Source organism: Sminthopsis crassicaudata, chromosome 6 (genome assembly GCF_048593235.1).
Source record: "Sminthopsis crassicaudata isolate SCR6 chromosome 6, ASM4859323v1, whole genome shotgun sequence".
In the NCBI taxonomy this organism is placed as follows: domain Eukaryota; kingdom Metazoa; phylum Chordata; class Mammalia; order Dasyuromorphia; family Dasyuridae; genus Sminthopsis; species Sminthopsis crassicaudata.
Genome location: NC_133622.1, coordinates 212,047,040 through 212,068,543, shown reverse-complemented (window position 1 = coordinate 212,068,543; position 21,504 = coordinate 212,047,040). Strand labels below are relative to the sequence as shown.

Below are 21,504 nucleotides of genomic sequence, written 5' to 3'. Positions count from 1 at the left end.
TGTTTTTTTGTTTGAGTATTTGTTCTACCCTAATTTCTTCCAAGGCACAAAAATTCAACTGATTCTGGCATTGGTTATTAAATGTAATTATTCTGATGGGTTTCTTGTTAGAGCTTTACTCAATAAGTTAATTGAATGTGAATCTGTCATTTTTAGAATTGAACCAATTCCAGGAAAATTGAAGATGATTATTCGGTTTGTGGTGACATTAGGATTCACTTTGCTGATGTTTCCAGCCAATATAAAGGGGATGACATCTTCCATCCCCCACTATCCTTAGCTCTAATGAGTTCCATTTGTAAATCCCTTTAGTCATCCACTGTCTGGACACCTATTAACTCCAATCACCAACCAGAATTGTCTCACTTCCATAAACTTGCAGATTTTGACAACAGTCTTCTATCCTTTTATCTATACATTTTCTCTCTCCCATTAACTTTCTCATTTTCTTTATAATTATTCTAATTACTCTGTCTTCTTCTTCTTCTTTCTCCTCATTTCTAGCTTTGAGTGTGGTGTAGCTCCTAATATCTTGCTTTACATACAATCAAAACCCCAAATATTTAAATGAATAAAGGAACAAATGCTTTTTTGCTTTGGTGAATGAAAAATTCACCCTATTTAACTTTCAGTTTTTGTACAAAGAATGTTAAACTTGGAATACAAAGAGAAATGAATTCAAATCTTGCCTTTAACATTTACTAATTGTGTAACTATGGTCAACACCTGGCTCTAAGTCACATCTGACTCTGGATCTCAGTTTACCCCTCTGAAAAAAATCAGTGTACTTAATTAGCATTTATCTAAAATACCTAATCCTGTGAACTTCTGATATGGTTCTATTGCTTCCTTCTTTCTCACTTAACAAACATTCAGGTTTTTTCTTACATAAAAGTCTTTAAAAATTATTTCTGCCTCCAACCTCAAATGCTATATCTTTCTGTACATTACTAGAAAAATATCTAAAATAGAGTTTCTACACCATATCAGGTGGCACAACCAAAATATCCACATAGGAATTATATGAAGTACACTATGGTTCATACTCTGATAGGTAGTTAAATATAAGTCTATACAACTTGAACATCAGTGTACAAAACCAGGGTAGACACTGTGAATGGAAAGTTAAGTTGGTCAACAGAACTAGAATAGTGGAGGGTCACACCCCCTCTCTCAGAATTAAATATATCTAACCACAAAATAATTAAGAATGAAGTTAAGGAGGCAAGCAGAATTTTAAAAAAATTAAATATGGTAGATTTCTGAAGAAAGCTCAGATTTGAAGAGCTTTCAGTGCTTTTAATGGCTCCAAAGTAATCCTGAAAATACACAGATTTATTGTGTATGTGATCTTGGCCAAATCCTTGGCTTTTTATGTCTCAGTTTCCTCTTCTGAAAAAATAAGAAGTAGCACTGTATGATCTCTTCCAAATACTGTCTAAAAATTCTGTAATTCTGCAGATTTTTTATAGTATTTTTCAGTGTTCATCTTGATATTCTTTCCTTCTTTTTATTTTCCAGTTTGACTACTCCTTTTCTGAAGATCATCCTTCATAGACTCCTTTTATAACAGACATTCTATAAGAATTTTACCCTCTTGTTTTCATTCTTTAGAATAGTTCATCAATTCAAAAGAAATTTAGCTGAGAGTCATCTAGCTCTAAAATCTTTATTTCTAGCTGTGATGGTCTTTACTGAGCTAGTCTAATTCCTTCATGTTTAACTGCTGGCTAGCTCCACCTGAAAACTCCATCACTCACTCAAACTCAACATATCAGAAACCATACTCTTCTTCTCCCCTCAAACCCACTTCCACCACATGGCTATCCCATATGTGTTAATGACATTAGCATTTTTCCAGTCATTGAGGTTCAAAATCTATCATCATCTTGGTCTCCCTCTGTTTTGCCATCTGGCCACAACCAAAAAGATGCTGAATCGTGCCATTTTTATCTCCACAGTGTTTTTTCACATCCATAAAATTGTTTCCAATCCTGCCTTAGATGTTACAATTAGCACCTACGATTACAATGACTTGGAATCTCGATACAGTGTGTTTTCAACAAAGCTCTTCCCTCCTACTAACTTCCCCTGAAGATACCTCCAACACTTCCAGTCACCCAGACTTTCTGCAGAGAAGCCATCCTTGATTCCTCATTTTCTTTCTTCCCTTTTATATCCAACTTGTTAATTGGTCCTGTTGTTTCAACCTTTACAGCATCTCTCATATGTCATCCCCTTATTCTGTCCCATGATTCTGTCAACACCATGGCTCCAATCTTAATCACCTTACATCTGGACTACTTTTATAGCTTTCTGCTCAGCCTTACTACCTAAAATCCCTTTTCTATTCAAGGCACTTCTCCGTTTAGTTATCAAAATGATTTTCCTAAACTGCAAATGGGCTGTTATCCTTCCTACTTTTCAATAAAGGACAATGATCTATAATTATGGCAGGTGTGTATATACGCACATCTATGTACCTAGCATAATTATATATGTGTATATCCCCCCCCACATATATATGTATATATATTGTAGTAAAACATTTCATTATCTGGCCCCTTTCCAAGTTTCCAGTGGTCTTACATCTTATATTCTTATACATATTATATATTTTAATAACTTTGACTTGGCTGTTCCTCACCCAAGCCATTCCATCTCTCAGTGTCATTTTCACTGACCCATATCTTATTACTTACTGGTATTTTCTTCTTCTTCATCTACTTCTGACTTCCTGAGAGCCCTTAAAGTCTTTGCTAAAATCCTACTTTCTGTAACTGTCATATCCCAGACTTCCATAATGCTAATGAGATTATCTCCAATTCATCCTGCAATAACTTATTTGCTCACAGTTGTTTGCATATTGTCTCTATTGTAAGCAGGGCCTGATTTTGCTCTCTTGTTCTCACTGTATATTTGTATTTGTACATATATGTGAATGTATGTGTATTTATGTATGTATATATGTATGCATATTTATACACACACATTTTCTCTCCATCATTTAGTATAATACCTAGAGCTTAATAGTAGGTACTTAACAAGTATTTCCTGCTTTGACTTGACCCAGAGATCTTCTCACTCTTCTGTGCCTAGCCTGGCACTTTATAAATACAAAGTTCTTAATAAATAATTGTTTTATGGAATAAAATTATGTCGGCCTTTAGCTTGCTCCCTCTGTCTGCTATTTCTGAGCCAATTTATTGCTCATTAACATCTCTAGGATGAAAGGGAGAGAAACTGAAACTCCCATCCTCCCAGGAGTCAGTTCTGCTACTAGTGAATAGTTCTGCCAAAGGCTATAGTTGTAGAGAGTTTGAAAATACTGATTAAAATGAATTATTTTCTTTCAGAAACATCTTCAACAGCCCCCTTCCATCTCCCACCAGCTATTTAAACTAATGGCGCACTAAGAAGTACAACAAAGTGTTTTCACTTGGTTGTCTAATATATGGGAGATAAGTTAGCTATTGTTATCTAACAAGAAGTTCCTCTCTACCAAACATATTGTAAGCTTTTCTTGAGATATTAAAAATTTAAAGATTAAAATTATATAGGGAACTTTTAGTATGTGAAAAATAAAAGCCCAAATTTGACTACAGACTTGCCTCCAAAACATTTCCAATTTATTGACACAATCTTTATCTGGAAATACCTGTTCTTAGGTATTATTTCATCTTGACATTTCAAATCTAATTTCTCTGGGGATATGCTACCTACCCTTACATTTGTTTTCCCCTTAAGGCAACATGTAATCATTAATCTCCATGGAAGCAATATAAGTAGAGAGAAATTCATTTTCCAATTTTGTTACAGTCAAGCTGGGACACAAGGCTTTGCTCTAGAACCATAATACAAGTCCACTTTGCAAAGCCAAACAATGATAACAGCCCGAGGCTTCCAGAGGTAAGTCTCCTTGAGCATAGTCAAATTCCAAATTATATAGTAGATTGTATAGCAAGGATGATCTGTGGGAGAATGGTGAGATCTTTGAAAACATTTTCTTACTGATAAATTATCCTTAATTCCATTTCTATCAAATATTCTGGACATGTGGGTTCAGAAGCTTAGCTGAGGATTAAGAAGGAGAGAATGTTTTCCCTTTTCATAGCATACAAAAAGTAGGCATATGATTGACTAGATCCCTCCATTAAAGAGAGTTTAGAAGTTCTTATTACCTCAAAGTTAAAATATAAATTTCTGAGCTTTGCATTTGGAATCTTCCTACAATCTGGCTTGAACCTCCTTTTCTAGACTAATTTTATATATACTCCATATTCTACATTGGTCTACTGTGTCTTTCTCCCAGCAAACATTTCCAATCCCACATCTCCAGGAAGAAGAATTTGATGTTGGTCATTTAGTTAGGTCCAGCTTTTTTGTGATTCTATGGACCAACCATCTGTGGAGTTTTTTTTTGTGTTTTTTTTTGGCAAAGATATTGGAATGATTTAACATTTGCTTTTCTACTGGAATATTCTTTGTCATAACTCTCCATTAAGACCTGTCTGTCTTAGGCATGATATAGCTCATAATTTCATTGAACTATCCAAGCCCCTTCATCACAACAAGACAGTGATCTAGGAAGAAGACAGTATTTGTGCTTAAATGAAAAGAGGAATATAGTATATGGAATGAGTCCCAGATTTTAGACTTTTCAAACTAGACAAGCAAAGGTAAACAACTGGGTGACAGGTAAATTAGGAAAAAAGTTTATGTGTGTATGCATACACACACACACCACACACACACACATATATACATATACCAAGTTTAATATGTGTATATATACATATATGAGATAGACATGCATAATATATGTATACATGTGTACATAAACATATGTGTGTATATACATGTGTGTATGTGTATTTGTGTGTGTGACATTCAACTTGAAAAGTCATTGATGTTTGCATAGATAGATTTCCCTCTTTGAATCCTCATCTTATCTTGTGGCTCAGCTCATATCCTTTCTATCGTTATTACTCTTGAAATCCTCAAATAGTTACATTTGTTTTTATAACTCTATGTTTTATTTACCTTTCCTTTACACCTCATCCCCAGCAGAAAGTAAACTCTTCCTCATGCCCTAACACAGTGACTTAATTAAGGTATTTGATAAATGTTTGTTGTGTCGAAGTAAAATACATAATAAACATTTTGTTATAAATAGAATATGAGAAGATAACTACATTGCTTCTTGTATAATTTAAGTACTCTCCATATTGTCAACTGCCTCATTATAAAAATGCAGAAATCTCAGCCCAGGAAAATTGACTTGCCCAGGATTAGTAAGCAGAAGAGCCAGAGTCATCCAATGGAAAGAGTTCTTGCTCTCATGTCAAGAGATCTAGGTTCAAACACCTACTCTAACACTTAGTGAGTAATCATGTAACTTCTTGGAGTCTCATTTTTCTTGTTTATAAGAAGTGGGAGGATTATTATAAATCAATGGTCATCAAAACTATCTTACTGGCTAAGAAATAGAATAGTTGATCAATGGAATAGGTTAAGTTCACGGGACAAAATAATCAATGACTATAGTAATCTAGTGTTTGACAAACCCAAAGATTCCAGCTTTTGGGATAAGTATTATTTGACAAAAACTGCTGGGACATTTAGAAATTAGTATGGCAGAAATTAAGCATTGACCCACACTTAACACTGTATACCAAAACAAGGTCAAAATGGGTTCATGATCTAGGGATAAAGAATGAGATTATAAATAACTCAGAACTGTGTAGAAGGAAGGAATTTGTGGCCAAAGAAGAACTGGAGTACATTATTGAATACAAAATGGATAATTTTGATTATATTAAATTAAAACGTTTTTGTGCAAACAAAACTAATGCAGACAAGATCAGAAGGGAAGCAATAAACTGGGAAAAATGTTACATTCAAGGGTTCTGATAAAGAACTCATTTCTAAAATATATTGACTCAAATTTATAAGAATTCAAGCCATTCTCCAATTAATAAATGGCCAAAGCATATGAACAATTTTCAGATGAAGAAATTAAAACCAATTTTAGCCATATGAAAAGGTGTTCGAAAACACGATTGATCAAAGAAATGCAAATTAAGACAACTTTGAGGTACCATTACACACCTCTCAGATTGGCTAAGATGACAGGAAAAGATAATGATGAATGTTGGAGGGGATGTGGGAAAACTGGGACACTGATACATTGTTGGTGGAATTGTGAACTGATTCAACCATTCAGGAGAACAATAGACTCTTCCTATTTCTAGGGTTAGATTTCCTCATCTATCAGTTGAAAGAAATAAGATTAAATTGATAATCCCTGAAGTTTTTTTTTTTTTCTTTTTTTAGATCTATTTTGGTTCTTTGGCTTGAAATAAGGTCCTTTGCCTCTTGTACTTCTTGACTTATCAGTAGACATATCTTAATTATCCACAAATCTGCCAAAATCCTTTTGAAATCCATTAATACCTACTGCTTCTTGTATGTAATATGTTCCATAAGTTTTATCTTTTCTTCTATCTTATCTATATGTTTAAATAATCTCACCTCTATCAATCATGTATCTCCCTACCCACCATGTCTCGCTCACTCTCATACATATTCTCTCTCTCTCTCTCTCTCTCTCTCACACACACACACACACACACACACACACACACACACACACACACACACAATATATCTACCTAATTTTTTATCATCCTTCTATCTATCTGACTAGTTATTCTAGTCCTGAACAGTCCAGGTCTGGTATTCTTTCCACATACACATGCCTTACTTATAACATTCAGGCATAGGAATTGTCCATTGTTGACAAGAAGTCAATTCTATCTGTTTTCACCTCAACTAAACCGCTTTTTGTATTAAAAAGTTATCCAAATAAAACAACTCTTGAATGCCAGGGAATACCTATATTGAGTGATAAATTGTTGTTTTAAAATCATAAACATTAGATTACATAAAACCCATTTACAAAATTTTTGATTTGTGCTCCAGTTAGCTACATTTCCACACTTAGTTATTTCATCTTCAATGGTTCACTGATTAAAAGAGTACATTCATAAAGAACTTTAATGGGCACTATTAAACAGCTGTTTTTTAAAGGTATAATTGAATTCTCTAGTAACAACTTTGTTTTTCTTTTTTTCTTTTGGAAGAGTTTGGCTTCTCATTGGTTTCTAAGTACACTAGGTTTAATTTGCTGCTTATTTTAGATTATAATTGATTCTCAAAAAATCATATTAAACTATATTGTTAAAAATATCCATTAATGGAAGGAATAAAAGAGGTTTTGTTTTTGGTCAAAACAAAAATGAAAATATAGACTTTACTGTTAAATTCATCACATCTGAATTCTTAGCAAGCAGTTTCAACCTACCATCTTTCCTAATCAATGTGTTCATTGAAAGGAGAGTGCTAAAATAGTGAGAGCTATTCCCTACAAATAAGGTTATTTGCTTAAATTAGCACCTTTCAGTGCAGTAAAATTGTAGTATATCTTCCTGGGCAAAAATAAAACTTTATGACTGGCTCCTAAATAAGGATCCCAATTCTTGCTTTCATATTGTCCATACTTTTAGAGAAAGCTGATTTCTATTCATATTTAGCCATTTTACGAGGTTAAAATTACTTACCTTATTGTAGTGACTTATGCTTTTAGATTACGCTAGCCAAGCTTCAGCTCTATCAAGTACTATGATGGATAAAATATGAAACTGAGATTCAAAGCCTACCTTGGACACTTATGAGCTACATGACCCTGGACAAGTCATAGATTATGTGGGTTTCAATTTTCTCATCTGCAAAATGAAGGGGTTAGATCTGATCTCCAGGTGCTTTTCAGCTCTACATGTATAACTCTATGATCAAAAGCAGGCTTTGAAGGATGGATGGACCACTTTACCACTTTCATCTCAGAACCAGGCCAGTTAAGTTGAGAGGCTCAGGGCCAGAATACTGACCATCTGCTAATAACTTCCCTTGAGTTTGAACTCACACACACACTCTGATAAGACTATTTGTCAAAGCATGGAAGGTTTGGGATGTGTATTTGTGAAAGTAACCACTTCATGAGTAGATAGCTAGGAGATGCAGTGTAGAGATCACTGGGCTTGGAAACAGAAACATGTGAGTTTGGGTTCTTCCTAAGACACCACTAGTTTTGTGATCCTTAGCGCAAGTCATTTAAACTCTGCCATCTTCAGTTTTATCATCTATAAAATGGATATGAGAGCTAACTAAATCACAAAATAGTTGTATCACAAAATAATGTGTAAAGTACTTTGTAGACCTTACTACGCTTTGTGAATTTTTTATTGTTGTCCTAATTATTATTGAATGAAGGCATTTGTAGTCATACTGCTTCATTGCTTTCCTTTTTTCCATAATGATATTTTAAATTATTGTTTTCTAAAGAAAATGTCCCAAATTCTGCTGTTTTCTTAGATGTTATCAAGGTAGCATAGTGAATAGAATGCCAATTCTGGGCCAGGAAGCCTTGAGTGCAAATCTAGCCACGTTTAAATATTCCAGTAGATTTATCTTTGATTAATTAACACTTTCTGCAGATCTCTGCCTGATAAAATCTCTTCACTAAGGAAAAATCTCAAGGGAATGGCACTTGTAAGTGACTCATTGTCCCAAGGAGGGATACTTGACTCCATCTTCAGTGAAATGGTCCTGATTAATTCAAATAATGAATCCCATTAAGTAGTTGAATTTTTTGAGTTCGGATTACATATTTCCATTGAGATGGAACAGATAACTGTATTTTATGAAACTATAACTTCAAATAGTGCTCATTGAAATACATAAACCACTACACAGGATTCATTATTTATACTGTTGTCATCTAGTTGTACATCAATCAAATGTCAGGGTTTCCAATGAAAGACATGAAAAGATGCAGTGGATATTGCCATCTGAGAAGATTTTATAAGAGATTAAAATAAAATTACTAATGCAGGTGTTGAAGGACTTGGCTTTCCCTTAATGAAGAATTGACAAGCTGAAAAGATCTCAAAGATGGTAACTCTGGGAGTGGAAGAACTAGAGATTTGGCCATGTTAGGAATGGTTGAAATAACCAAGGTTGATTAACCCGGAGGTGGAAAGGAAACACTTAGGTAGGAAAGGATAGTTATCATTCAGTAATTGAAGGCTGTCATATGAAATAAAGATGAGGTTTATTCTGCTTATCAGAAAAGCAAAATTAGAAATAGGTGCAGTTTGGGAGGAGGTAGAGTTTAAACTGATAAAATAAATTGTGACCTAATCATTCAAGCTGTCTGAAGATGAACCAGGCTGCCTTAACAGACAATGAGTGTTCTGACCAGAGCAGTGATTCAAACTCATGTAGAAAGATGTGTCACTAAACTATACATAAAGATCCAAGATAATGCCAATAGACTTTCAGTAGAAAGAGCCATCTATATCCAGAGAAAGAATTTTGGAGACTGAATGTGGATTGAAGCACAGTATTTTAAACATTGTTTTTTCTCATACTTTTCCCCTTTTATTCTGATTTTTCTTTCACAACATAATTAATATGGAAATATATTTAAAATGATTGTACATGTGTAATCTATATCAGATTGCTTTCTGTCTGGGGGAGGGGGAGGCAAAGAAAGAAGGGAGAAAAAAAATGAAACTTAAAATCCTACAAGAATGTTGAGAAGTATCTTTACATGTCACTGGAAAAAATAAAATACTATTCAGGAAAAAAAATAATAAAAAGGTTCCAAAATGAAAAAAAGAACAACTAAATTATACATAAGGATATCTGTAGGCTGAATATTGTAACATTATATGTTTTATTGTATTTTATTTATTTTGTTAAATATATCCCAATTATATCACAATTTAGTTTGTCATGTTTAGGAGGGAATGGTGTGGGCTTCATGCAGCTATATGAGAACACATTTTTGAGAAGTGCTCTAAGGCCTTCATATAGAAGCTAAATAGCAACTTGCTAACCTAGTCTGTTAAGGATTACAGAACAATTCTTGCATATTGGCCCTGTGATATGTAAAGAATACACATTATCTCCATTTTGCAGTAGAAATAAAGAATTGACTTTAACTTTTTGTTTTATACTACAAGCTGAATCCAGGACTAGACCAATTCTACCATGTATTCTACTCATTTTCTTTAGTGACCACCTGGTTAGAGTCTTGAAGAGCAAATTCTTCTATCAGATGGGATATAGCTAAATTATTTTTAAGGGGCATTGCAGATCTTGGAATCTATTATTCTATAGATATGAATCTAGGCTTGCTCTTCTTTCAAACATTTTAGAAACTATGAACTCTATTACAGCTTATCAAAAATCAAAAAACATGACTGGGACACTAATATATTGTTGATGGAGTTGTGAACCATTCTGGAGAACAATTTGGAACTATGCCCAAAGAACTATCAAACTCTGTATATCCTTTTATTCAGCATTGTCTCTACTGGGCCTGTATCCCCAAAAAATCATAAAAAGGGAGAAAGAACTCACAGGTGCAAAAATGTTTGTAGCAGCCCTTTTTGTAAGGCTGAATGTTTCTTCAACAAGGAGTGGATACTTATCAGTTGGAGAATGGCTGAGTAAGTTATCGTATATGAATGTTATGGAATATTATTGTTCTATAGGCAATTTTCAGAGAACTTACATGAACGGATGCTAAATGAACTAGGCACAACCAGGAGATCGTTGCACCCAGCAACAAGATAGTGTGATTAACAACTATAATGGATGTGGATCTTTTCAATGAGATGATTCAGTTCAATTCCAATAGGGAGAGAGCCGTCTGTACCCAAAGAGGGATCACAACATAGATTTTCACCCTTTTTGTTGTTTGCTTGTTTTTTTGTTTTTTTCTCATTCCCCCCTTTTTGATCTGATTTTTTTGTGTGTGTGCAGCATGATAAATGTGGAAATATGTGTAGAATAATTGCACATGTTTAACATATAGGATTACTTGCTGTCTAGAAAAAGGAGGTGGGGGAAAAGAGGGAGAAAAAATTGGGGACACAAGGTTTTGCAAAGGTGAATGTTGAAAACTATCTTTGATATATTTTGAAAATAAAAAGCTATTATTAAAAAAAAATCAGAAGCATCCTGGTATGACAGGATCATAGATTTAGAACTAGAAGAGACTTAAAGAGCATCAGGTCAAAATTCCTCATTTATGGAAAGAGAAGCCTAGAACATTCCGTTTGCCCCCAATCTCAGACATAGTACATTAAAGCACAAGGATTCAAACCCAGCTCCTCAAAACTCTTTTGTCACTAATCTTTTCAGGGAGAATTGGCCAACTTTTTATACTGCCATGATATGGACTTCCCTAGTTGAAGAAAGAGCTATTTGTCACTAAGACATAAAACATTACAGAATACATTTCCATATGACTAGTTATAACAGGTATCTCCTAATGCCTCATTAGTTTAATGCATGGTGCCATATTCTTTAGAAGATTTATTCTCCCCCATAATGAAATGGATATCATTTTATCCGTGTATGAGAACATGGTTACAAAGCTGGTGAAGGCATAGATATATTTACCTAATGCTTCAATTTATATCAGATTTACCTCCTTTTCCCACTCAAAAAATATAATATATAATTTAAATTTGGGATCCTCACAAATAAAATAATTTGATATTTCTGGAATAAAAAGTCACTTCATTCAATAGCAAATACAAATTAAAATAATAATAATAATAAACGTGTACTTGACTTTCCAATTCACAAAACCAAGAGGGTGGAAGGGCTTCCAAGTAGGACCATATTAAGAAGGTCATGTCTTATGATTTAGTGGAAATGATCTTCTATTTGGAATCAACAAACTTGATTTTGCATCTTGTCTCTGCTAATTATCTGCACCTTTAAGCTAGTCATGGCTGCCCCAGATAGGTAGAGTTGTGTTTTTCATTTAAGAATAAATAAATGACCAAAATGGTACAAGGACTGATCAATGGGGAGCTCTAGAATCTGAGCAAATTCTAGCTCAATGATTACATGATCTTGGCACACGCTAAATTGATCTTAGGCAATTAATTTAATCTCATGGGTTTAATTTCCCTTATGTGTAAAATGAGAGGGTTCCAGGATAATTATGTATTACTTCTCTTCAAGGTTTCTATCTTTTAGATATGATTTTGATCAATCTTCTTTCAATTAAATGCCCACTATGTGCCAAGGACTGTTAAAATCAAAGAGGTGACCAAATGATTGAAGCTCGGCAGTTGGAAGCATGAAGACCCAGGTTTAAATATTGGTGCAGAGGCTCCCTGGTTGTGTGACCCTGGGGAAGTCACTTAAGCTTCCTATGCCATAAAATATACACAATAACAGCCCCAGGCCAGGATGATATAATGAGTAAAATGGAGATAATTGTTGTGAAGATCAAATATGAACCTTAAAGTAGAAAATAATTGCTAGTTAGCTAAACAGTGATGGAATGCAAATAAAAAGTATATACATATACCTATTATATTTATAACATAAATAATATATATATAATATATAGATTTAATATATAATATAATGGCATTATGTTGTATCATATTATACTATAAATAATATAAACTTTAATTTATAAATTATGTTTACTTATATATTATATAAGTAAATGCTCATATATAATATAAACATAACTAATATACATATAGTCCATATATATGCATTTGTGTCTGATATTCACATATACATATATGTACACACATACATATACAGACACATACAAAAGTTGTTACCCTGGAAAAACTTAATCTCTGCCCCAGATGAGCTAGTTTTATATATGCCCTCCTCTATGGAAGACATTCCCACTCACTTCACTTCTACTTCTTGGAATCACTAATATATTTCAAAACTTAGCTCATGTCCACCTCTTATAGGAAGCCTTCCATGATTCTTCCCATTTAGTATCTATACATTTTTCCATTAGGATCATAGCCTCAATGAGCCAGAGTTGGAAGGACCATCCATTATAAATCCTGATTTTTTTTCAGATATGGAAACTAAGATCCATAATTGCTAAAGTAATTTGTCCAAGGTCATCTAGATGGCAGAGGTATGCGAACTTCAGTCACTGATCTTTCCATTGTATGACATTGCCACCCTATATGTTATGATGACCCATTGAAGAAAATGTTAGCCTTATTTGCTTTATGCTTATATCCTATAGTCTAGGAGTAGGAGTATAATAGATGTTCATCAAGTTAAATGAGACTATTTTGGACTGGATCATCTCTGAAGTTTTTTTAAGTTCTAAATCCTGGGATTATATATAGAGAAGAGAAATTAAATGATTTGCCCTCTGACAATTTGTAAGTGACAGAATCAGAATATAGCTCAGGTCTCTTGACCCAAGTCCAGCAATCTACTCCCTTCTCCATAATACTCTTTAATAATAACTCAAATTTCTATAAAAGTTGAAGATTTACAAAGTTAATTCCTCTCAACACCCTTGTGACTTAAGTAGAGAAAAGCAGCATTATCTTCATTTTATAGAAGAAGAAATGACCTGAACACAGAATTTTGGAACTGGAAGCATTAAAGAAATATAGATAAAAAGGTAGGTTGGACATATAGTGAGAGAGGTGTCGGGGAGAGACTGATGAGCCCACAAAAGTTCCTATAATGACATGCCAAGTCTCAAGTGATAAAAAAGTTCAAGAATTTTATTTAAAGTAAATTTTAAAGAACTATTCAATCTAAGGGAGGCAAGAGTGGCACTTGAAAATATTTTGCTGTTTATCTGTACAATTATAACTCTATAAAATTAACAGCGTAAATATTGATCAAATTTAAATGACATGCTTATTTTGCCATTAAAAGAAAATACCGGTTGATACACAATGAAAATAAATACTACGCCGAAACTCAGATTGGTTCCTATTGGCCAATCTTTATCAGTTATTACTTCATTAAATCCTGGCTGCAAACTTCTACTATCTCACTCCACTGAGTTAGTAGTCATTTCTACCACATGGCAGGCAGCAGTAATTCTAAGACTGCTATGACAATTGCTTCTACAATAAATATTCTCGGGGTGAGGAAGGTTGCTTTGTAACTACTTTTCTGTACTTATAAGGGTGATGTGTCACTTCTGCCTGACTCTCTTAAAGATCCTTGTAGCCTTCTTTCCTAGCTACTATTTCTTTTCCCAAACAGGTAGGTTATGCTCAAACTGCTTAGTTCTTTGTCACTCCTTCCATCTTTAAGGAATTTTTTTGATCATATAACTACAGGGTCATATGAATTTTTCCCTTCTGTTTTGCCATGCTGCTTTCTATTTGTTTTTCTTAGAAACGTTTGACCAAGAGACTAGGAATATTTAGAGAATTCCACGAAGGATAAATGCTGAGTAAAGTCATTAATGATATTCCCTTTCCTCACCTATTATCTTCTCCAAAGGTTTGTTTTGAGGAAAGCAATTAATAAATCTTTATATGTTAATAACAATAGTCCTTTGTGGGCCATAGGAGTTAAACCTTAGAATTCCAAGGAGTCACTTAAAACCAAATTTTTAAACAAAAAGAGAGTTGACGAACAAAAGATTTAGGTGGTAACAGCCATTATAATTAGCCTCTGAGCTAATATAACTATGGAAGGCAAAGTCCTACCCAATAAAAATTCCCTTATGTCAAAAAACCATGATGTAACTATCACAGTGAATAAGAAACCATTAACGATAAAGAGACTGAACGTGGTGTTTATGGCAATTCAGCATAGGACAAATGTACTCCCCCTCTCATCAATATTGGGGCCCAACATCTTAGAGCACATTATTTTTGCAATTATATGTTAGCTCTGCAAGTCAAGCAGCAATTTCCCATGGTAGGCTAGAGGCATTAGCACAGAGGAATGAAGTGATCTGATTATTTTCCCTTTGCTGTAAGAACTCTGTTTGCATCCAGGCATTTACAGGCATCAGAAACAAATGAACACTTGCACAGAAGCTGGATGATTTTTCAGAAAATGATGGGGCTCAATTGCATCAAATATTACCAAATGTAAACCCCTCATTTGCTGCAAGTAGAAAGGTACTTGGTGTGGCATAGAATGAACTCAAACCAATACTAATTGGCTGACATTATCAGTCCCATGAATGATAATGTTCCTAACAAACTAATATTGGAATAAAGTCTCAAGAAGGCCAATAAAAGTGTCAGCTGTGTTATTTAATGTGCATTTTTAGCAAGGAGCAAGGGCAGCTCATTGAGATTCAGTTGACACAGCAGATTGTTAAAATACCAAACAGTCACTTGTGTTGCTACCCAATAGACAATAAGAGGGGCAGGTCAGTTCATCTAGCTTTATCTCTAATTAGTGCTGAAAATGTACACTGAAAACAGTGGCAGGAAGAAGCCTTGACCTTGTTAAATTAACCACTTTTGATAGAGGGCAAAAAGAACAATGTTTTCAAGGCGAGAAAGCCCATCTGTGACCTAGTCATCCCGAATTACTCACCTGATGAGAACATTCCACATTCCAATAAAGGGAACCAAAATGTTCCTTATAGCACAGACATGTCAAACACCCCACCTAGGCCACATGAAGACTGCAACATTTCCAAGTGGCCCAGAATCAGATGGACATGTAATTGAGAAATGAAATAAAAATAAATAAAATATCAATACCAATATTATTTTCTAAGTCAATATGTGGCCTACAGGAATACTTACGTGATCCTATTTCTATATGCATTTAACACTACTACCTTACAGCACATTCTATATGTCATACCTTCATCTCTTATAAATAGAAATCATTTTTAAAAGAGTTTTGTTACCTTTTTCACAGTGGCTTCCTGTGAATCCAGATGGACAGAGGCATTTATTAGGGGCCACACACGTCCCTCCATATCTGCATCCTTCTTCACAGAAGGCTTTAAAATAAAACAAATGAATTAAGTTTTTTAAAAAACTATACTTAATACCATTTGAAAAATACTATGTGAAATCCTGAAACATTAAGCCATTTAGTTAAATTTCATTATTATTTGCTTTTATATTTATAGTATTTTTATATATTACAATTAAAAATTGAAAATAAGTGAATGAAATAGATTTTATAGTGGGAAAGGACCTGACCATATCACCAGGAAAGACCTTGATTTAATATCCACACTTGATTTAAAATGACTGTATTACTACAAGTAAGAAGCATAACCTTTATGAGTTTTAGTTTCTTTATTTGTAAAATGACTCGAATAGCATGTACAGAAAACTTCGCAGGGTTGTTACGAGGCTCAATGGAGAAATATTTATATAAAGAGAATGGTATCCCTTAAAATAAAAATGTAATTTTCCATTATTTTGGGGCTTTCTGAGAGTGTTGGTCTGGATTTGTGATTTTGTGGTGTAAGGAACTCTCCAAAACGATATTGAAGATTGGCCTTTGCTCTGTTATTTAATGTTTTAGAGAAATGTATGGAACGGCAAGTCAGTGACCTGACAAGGGTCCCATAACTAGGATATTTCATGTGGAAGACCTGAATGTAAGTCTTTTTGACTTTTAGAAGACTACCTGTTCACATTAAGAAGTCTTAGAAGTCACTTAATCCAAGACTTAGATTCTGTATGAGGAAAAGAGGTTCAAGGACATTAAGTGACAATCATAGATATGACAAGTAGCATAATCAGGGTATGAACCAAAGTTCATCTTCTTTTAACCCTTGAACATTCAAAATTGGAATATTACTCTTATCATAATTTTATAAGTGTAAAAATGGAGGCACATGATGTTAACTGGGGGAGGAGAAGAGCCGGACTGTTTAGTTCCTAATTTAATGTTACTAATCAGTTTTTACTACAGATTACTTATTCTATAATAACATTCTAAAAGGGTTCATCATTCTGATAATACATTTGAATGTCTATATGGAAACTGGCTAGATTATAAAACCAAATTATCTAATTTATATGGATTTCTTCTCAATTAAAACTTTTTTATTATAGAAAATACACATACATGTGTGTACATTTTTGGGCATCAATTTATCCTTGAGAAAATTTTTGGATCTACATGTGGATAAAATATATTAAAATAGCATATGTCATTGACTGTTGTATGTCATTATTAGCTAGATTATTTTATTCCCAGGCAGGCTGCACTTCTATAAGACCAAATGTTCTTTGCATTAATCTTAAGATCATGCTAAAACACATTGTTAGCAAGTCATAAAGTTGAAAGAAAGTCACAGATCATCTTGTCCACTTTTACTAGAATGTGTGGAATATCCTCAAGGATATTCCTAAAAAGTGACCATATGTATTCTGTTTGACAATTCCTGTGACAAGAACTCACTTTATGTGAGTTCCTATGTGAAGGAAGGAGGATCAAGGACAAGTAATCCATTCCATTGTTTGACAAATAAAATAAGAATTTAAAAAAATTATATATTGTCAGCCTTTTGCCATAAGTGTCTTAATACTTCAAATATTTGGAAACAAAGATTATGTCCCCACTTAAGAGTATTTTCCCCTGGGTATAAAAATAGTTCTGATATTTATATTAATTTTAAATAACCCAACTATCTTTGCTTCTCATATGAACAGACTACAAATGTGTTTTATAAAATGGGTACCCAGAATTTAACAAAAATAAAATTCTCACTTTATTCCTATTAAGTTTTATGCTTTTGCTAAGAAATGTAAGATAATATTATCTTTTTAGACTTCTACAACACTGTTGACTCATTTTTAACTTATGCTCAACTAAAACATCCAATTTTCTCCCCCACATAATATTCTATCAACTAAGCAATCTGAAGATTTTATGAAGTAACTACTATGTGCCAGGCACTTGGGACACAAAAACAAATATCAAACAGTTTCTGTCTTCAAGAAACTTATATTTTATAAGAAGAAGATAATGTGTACATTTGCAGAAAAAAACCAAAATATATGCCAAATAAACACAGGATATTTTACAGGGAAAATACACTAGAATATACAATGTATTAAGCAATACTTTATAAGTATTTGGTCTTTGGATTGAGGTTTAAGGGAAATGGGAATGCTAATATTAGGTATAGAAGAACAGGAAATGTTTCCCAGATATGACAGGTCACTAGTGTAGAGGTGGCAGCCTTATGTAATCTAGCCATGTTTTTCCCATGATTTGTTTTCAAGGTGATATTTTTAGCATATATGCAGATCTTTACTCACTACTCTTGTTATTTTATTTTTTTCTGACATTATTTTAGTTGAAAATTTTAAAGATCATAATTTTCTTCCTGATCTGGATTTTGTGTCATTTTAAAATATGGCAAGAACTGTGTACATGGTTTAATTGAAGTCATTGTTAAACAAGTAGGACAAAGAACAGAGGCCTGTGGTACACCACGCCAAACACATTCATCCAATTTGACGTTCATCAGTTAGTTAATATTCTTTGGGCATGATCATTCAGGCAACTATCAGTTCATCTAACTGTACTAAAATCTGCTTGCCCTTCTGTCTTGTCCACAATGAACTTAGTATTTCCAGAAATATGACAACAAAATTATTATCATATACTTTGATACTCACGAAAAAAAAATTGGATGTCTTTAATTTTTTCATTACTTTTACTGGTCTTAAAAAGGCCTCAAAATTAACAAAAAGCAGTTTAGCCATTGCTTTCCCATGATATTTCTGCATGCCAGGCAGCATCCCACAGAGAGTAAATGATGAATTGGTTTGGAGCATGTATATTATAATTAACAAAGCTTTCCTTGGGTTTTAAATTCAGTTCTATTCTATATATTTTTTCTGTCTAAAACAATTATGATAAAGAAAAAAAGTTACAAGAGGAGAAGACTCATTCTGATTTCTCTCTGTCATTTTAAAAAATCATTATTTACCATTTTAATGATTTCTTCTTCAGTACTCTTGCTGTGGTACCCAACTGGTCTGACTGTTGAGCACTTTTAGGGGCCCACTATTTTGATGAGGAACTCAGCCATCCTTTATGATATTTCCCAGCTGCCAAGACCAGCAAACATGCTCTGATCACTGAACACATGTCTGGAATTCCTGCCTTAGGTCCCTGCTGCTTTGAATGGTAAGTAGCTTCCAGGGATGATTATTCCATGCAGGGCCCAAACAAAGCTTAACTGCCTGGTTATTTTGTAGCCAGATGCCTTGCTACTGGATATTTCCTTATTCCCTACTTCCAGATTAGAACCAAAAGGAACAATAATCAAATAAATACTACCATTGTGAGTGTGTGAATAGTCATCATAATGGTTCCATTCACCAAAAATGAAACCAAAATACTACTTCCTACCCAGAACTCCTCTAGCTTGAAATGTTGTCTTTCTATTTCAAAATGTTAGCCTCTTATGGCAAAGAACCTGTTCCCTTTTGTTCTTGTTTCCCAAGTGTTCAGGACAGTGTTTGACATAGTAAGTCCTTGAGAAACTGTTTTTTCACTCATTCAGGCACTCCAGTCAAGCAGTAGACAGATCCTAGATCCTTTTTCTGAAACATGCATTTGTGTATACTCATACAGAAACACACATACACATATACACACATAATTTTGTTCTTAAAAATTTATTTAAGCTCCAGTTACTCTGGGCTTTAGTCTTCCTGACACTTTGAGGGATAAAACAATAGAATTACCCCTCAAAATGTCAGGAAGATTAAAGCCCAGAGTGAGCTTATCTTATCTTCCTTAGTTTCATTTACCTATTTCAAAAAAAAATTTTTTAAAAAAATGGAATCTAAACTCATTAAGTTCACTCTATGCAACTATATACATCTCTTGAGATACCGACTTTTCTTTTCAATCATCAATGAATTCATTCAGTGAATCACCAAAAGAATTACATTACGCTAAGTAGAATTTTCTCATTATTTTTATTTTATTTGCCTTTAAAAAATAGTCCATATAGAATTTTTATGATAATTATTGCCTGGGATAATTCAAAAAGCTGGACAGCAAAAAAAGATAACCATATAAGAACACAATAAGGAACCTAGATTAGAAAATGAAGAAGTAAAAGCCATTTAGTCCAAAACTCTCATTATATTGATGAGAAACAAAGCTACAGAGATATGAGGAGACTGAACCAAGAACTAAATGCCTCAGATGGGTTTTGAAAACAGGCTATTTTGACTAAAATTCAATGTTATTTCTCAAATATACATATAAGTCACCTAGACTTATATGCAAGATCAGGACTCAGTCTTATCTCTGCTGGCTGAGGACATTATAGCCCTGGCCAAGACACATAGTTTCTGAGAAAGCTACACTATAGCCAAATGAATTATAGAACCATAGCTATAGAACTGGAAGGGATCTTAAACAATCATTCTGTCTGACCCCCTCATTCTTCAGATGAAGAAACTGAATATTACTTGATTTACTCCTGGTCACACAGATTGCAAGTATAGAAGCTGGATTTGAACTCAGATCCCATGACTTCATATTTATCCCACCATGTATCAGATCTCTCAACTGCACCAAGTGGCTCCATGCAAAAGCCTGTATTTTATTTTCACCAAGTACTAGGCAAAACATCTGGCTCTGTTACATCTGTGTCTTTGAAAGTAGCAACAAGACAGTAGATGAAAAAAAAAAGTCTCACCTAAGCATGATTGCCAGTTTCTACATCAAACAGTTTTTTGCATTTTCCCTGGCTAATGGAAAGCTTCCTTTAATCTAACCAAAAGACAATCAATCTCTCTCTCTCTCTCTCTCTCTCTCTCTCTCTCTCTCTCTCTCTCTCTCTCTGTGTATATATATATACATATATATATATATATATATATATACATATACGTATATATATATATATATATATATATATATATATATATATATATATATATATATATTCTAGACTTGCAAGTTCATTTCCTGTTTGGAGTGCCTCAACATTGATAGACCTGTGTAAAAGCTCGCCACAATAGCTGTGTTTTTCAAGAGTAGCTCTCACAAAAGTCATAATGTAGACTATATTCATAAGGATGACTCTTTTCAGCCTCTGTAATATCCACACAATTGTTCTTTAGATACTAAGTGGTCAGTTGTGAATGAAGTTGTAATAAATATTTAAAGAATAGTCCTGGGTTAGAACTAATAACTGAATCACAAATTGTTTCTGGAAGCCAGAATCAGAAATGGGAGGTTGGCAAAAGGAAATTTCAAATAATGGTAACATGCTCTTAGGGCATTTGAGTGGAAGCAACAATTTAGGCTTATTTTACAAAATCAAAACCAGAACCTATCTTAAGGGCATAGCTCATTTAAAAATATATATTATGAGCTCATTCAAGAAACATAGAAAATCTTAGGGCTCCTATCCTATTATTTATGATATATCAATAATGAATAGCACTTTATCTAATTCTAAAATGAGTATTAGAGAGTTTATTCTGTTCTAAAATAATAATGAGAGTTTGAAGAGTATTAATTTAAAAAAAATTAAGGAAGGACTGTGCAGGACCTGCCAAGATAGTGCTCTCAATGGGAAGCAGACTACTTGGCTCCCATAGACTTACTCTCTAGCAAAAACTTGAAGATCATCACATA

The 21,504-nt window shown here is 33.7% G+C and overlaps 1 protein-coding gene across 3 annotated transcripts in view; it reads right to left on the bottom strand.

Moving 5' to 3' along the window:
- Positions 1-21,504, bottom strand: part of NELL1 (neural EGFL like 1) — an 855,798-nt gene that overhangs the window by 166,037 nt on the left and 668,257 nt on the right. For all 3 annotated transcript variants that reach the window (XM_074274304.1, XM_074274305.1, XM_074274303.1), the window contains exon 15: positions 15,770-15,865. In XM_074274304.1, coding sequence (XP_074130405.1) covers positions 15,770-15,865 — 96 coding nt within the window. The remainder of the gene's footprint in view (positions 1-15,769; positions 15,866-21,504) is intronic.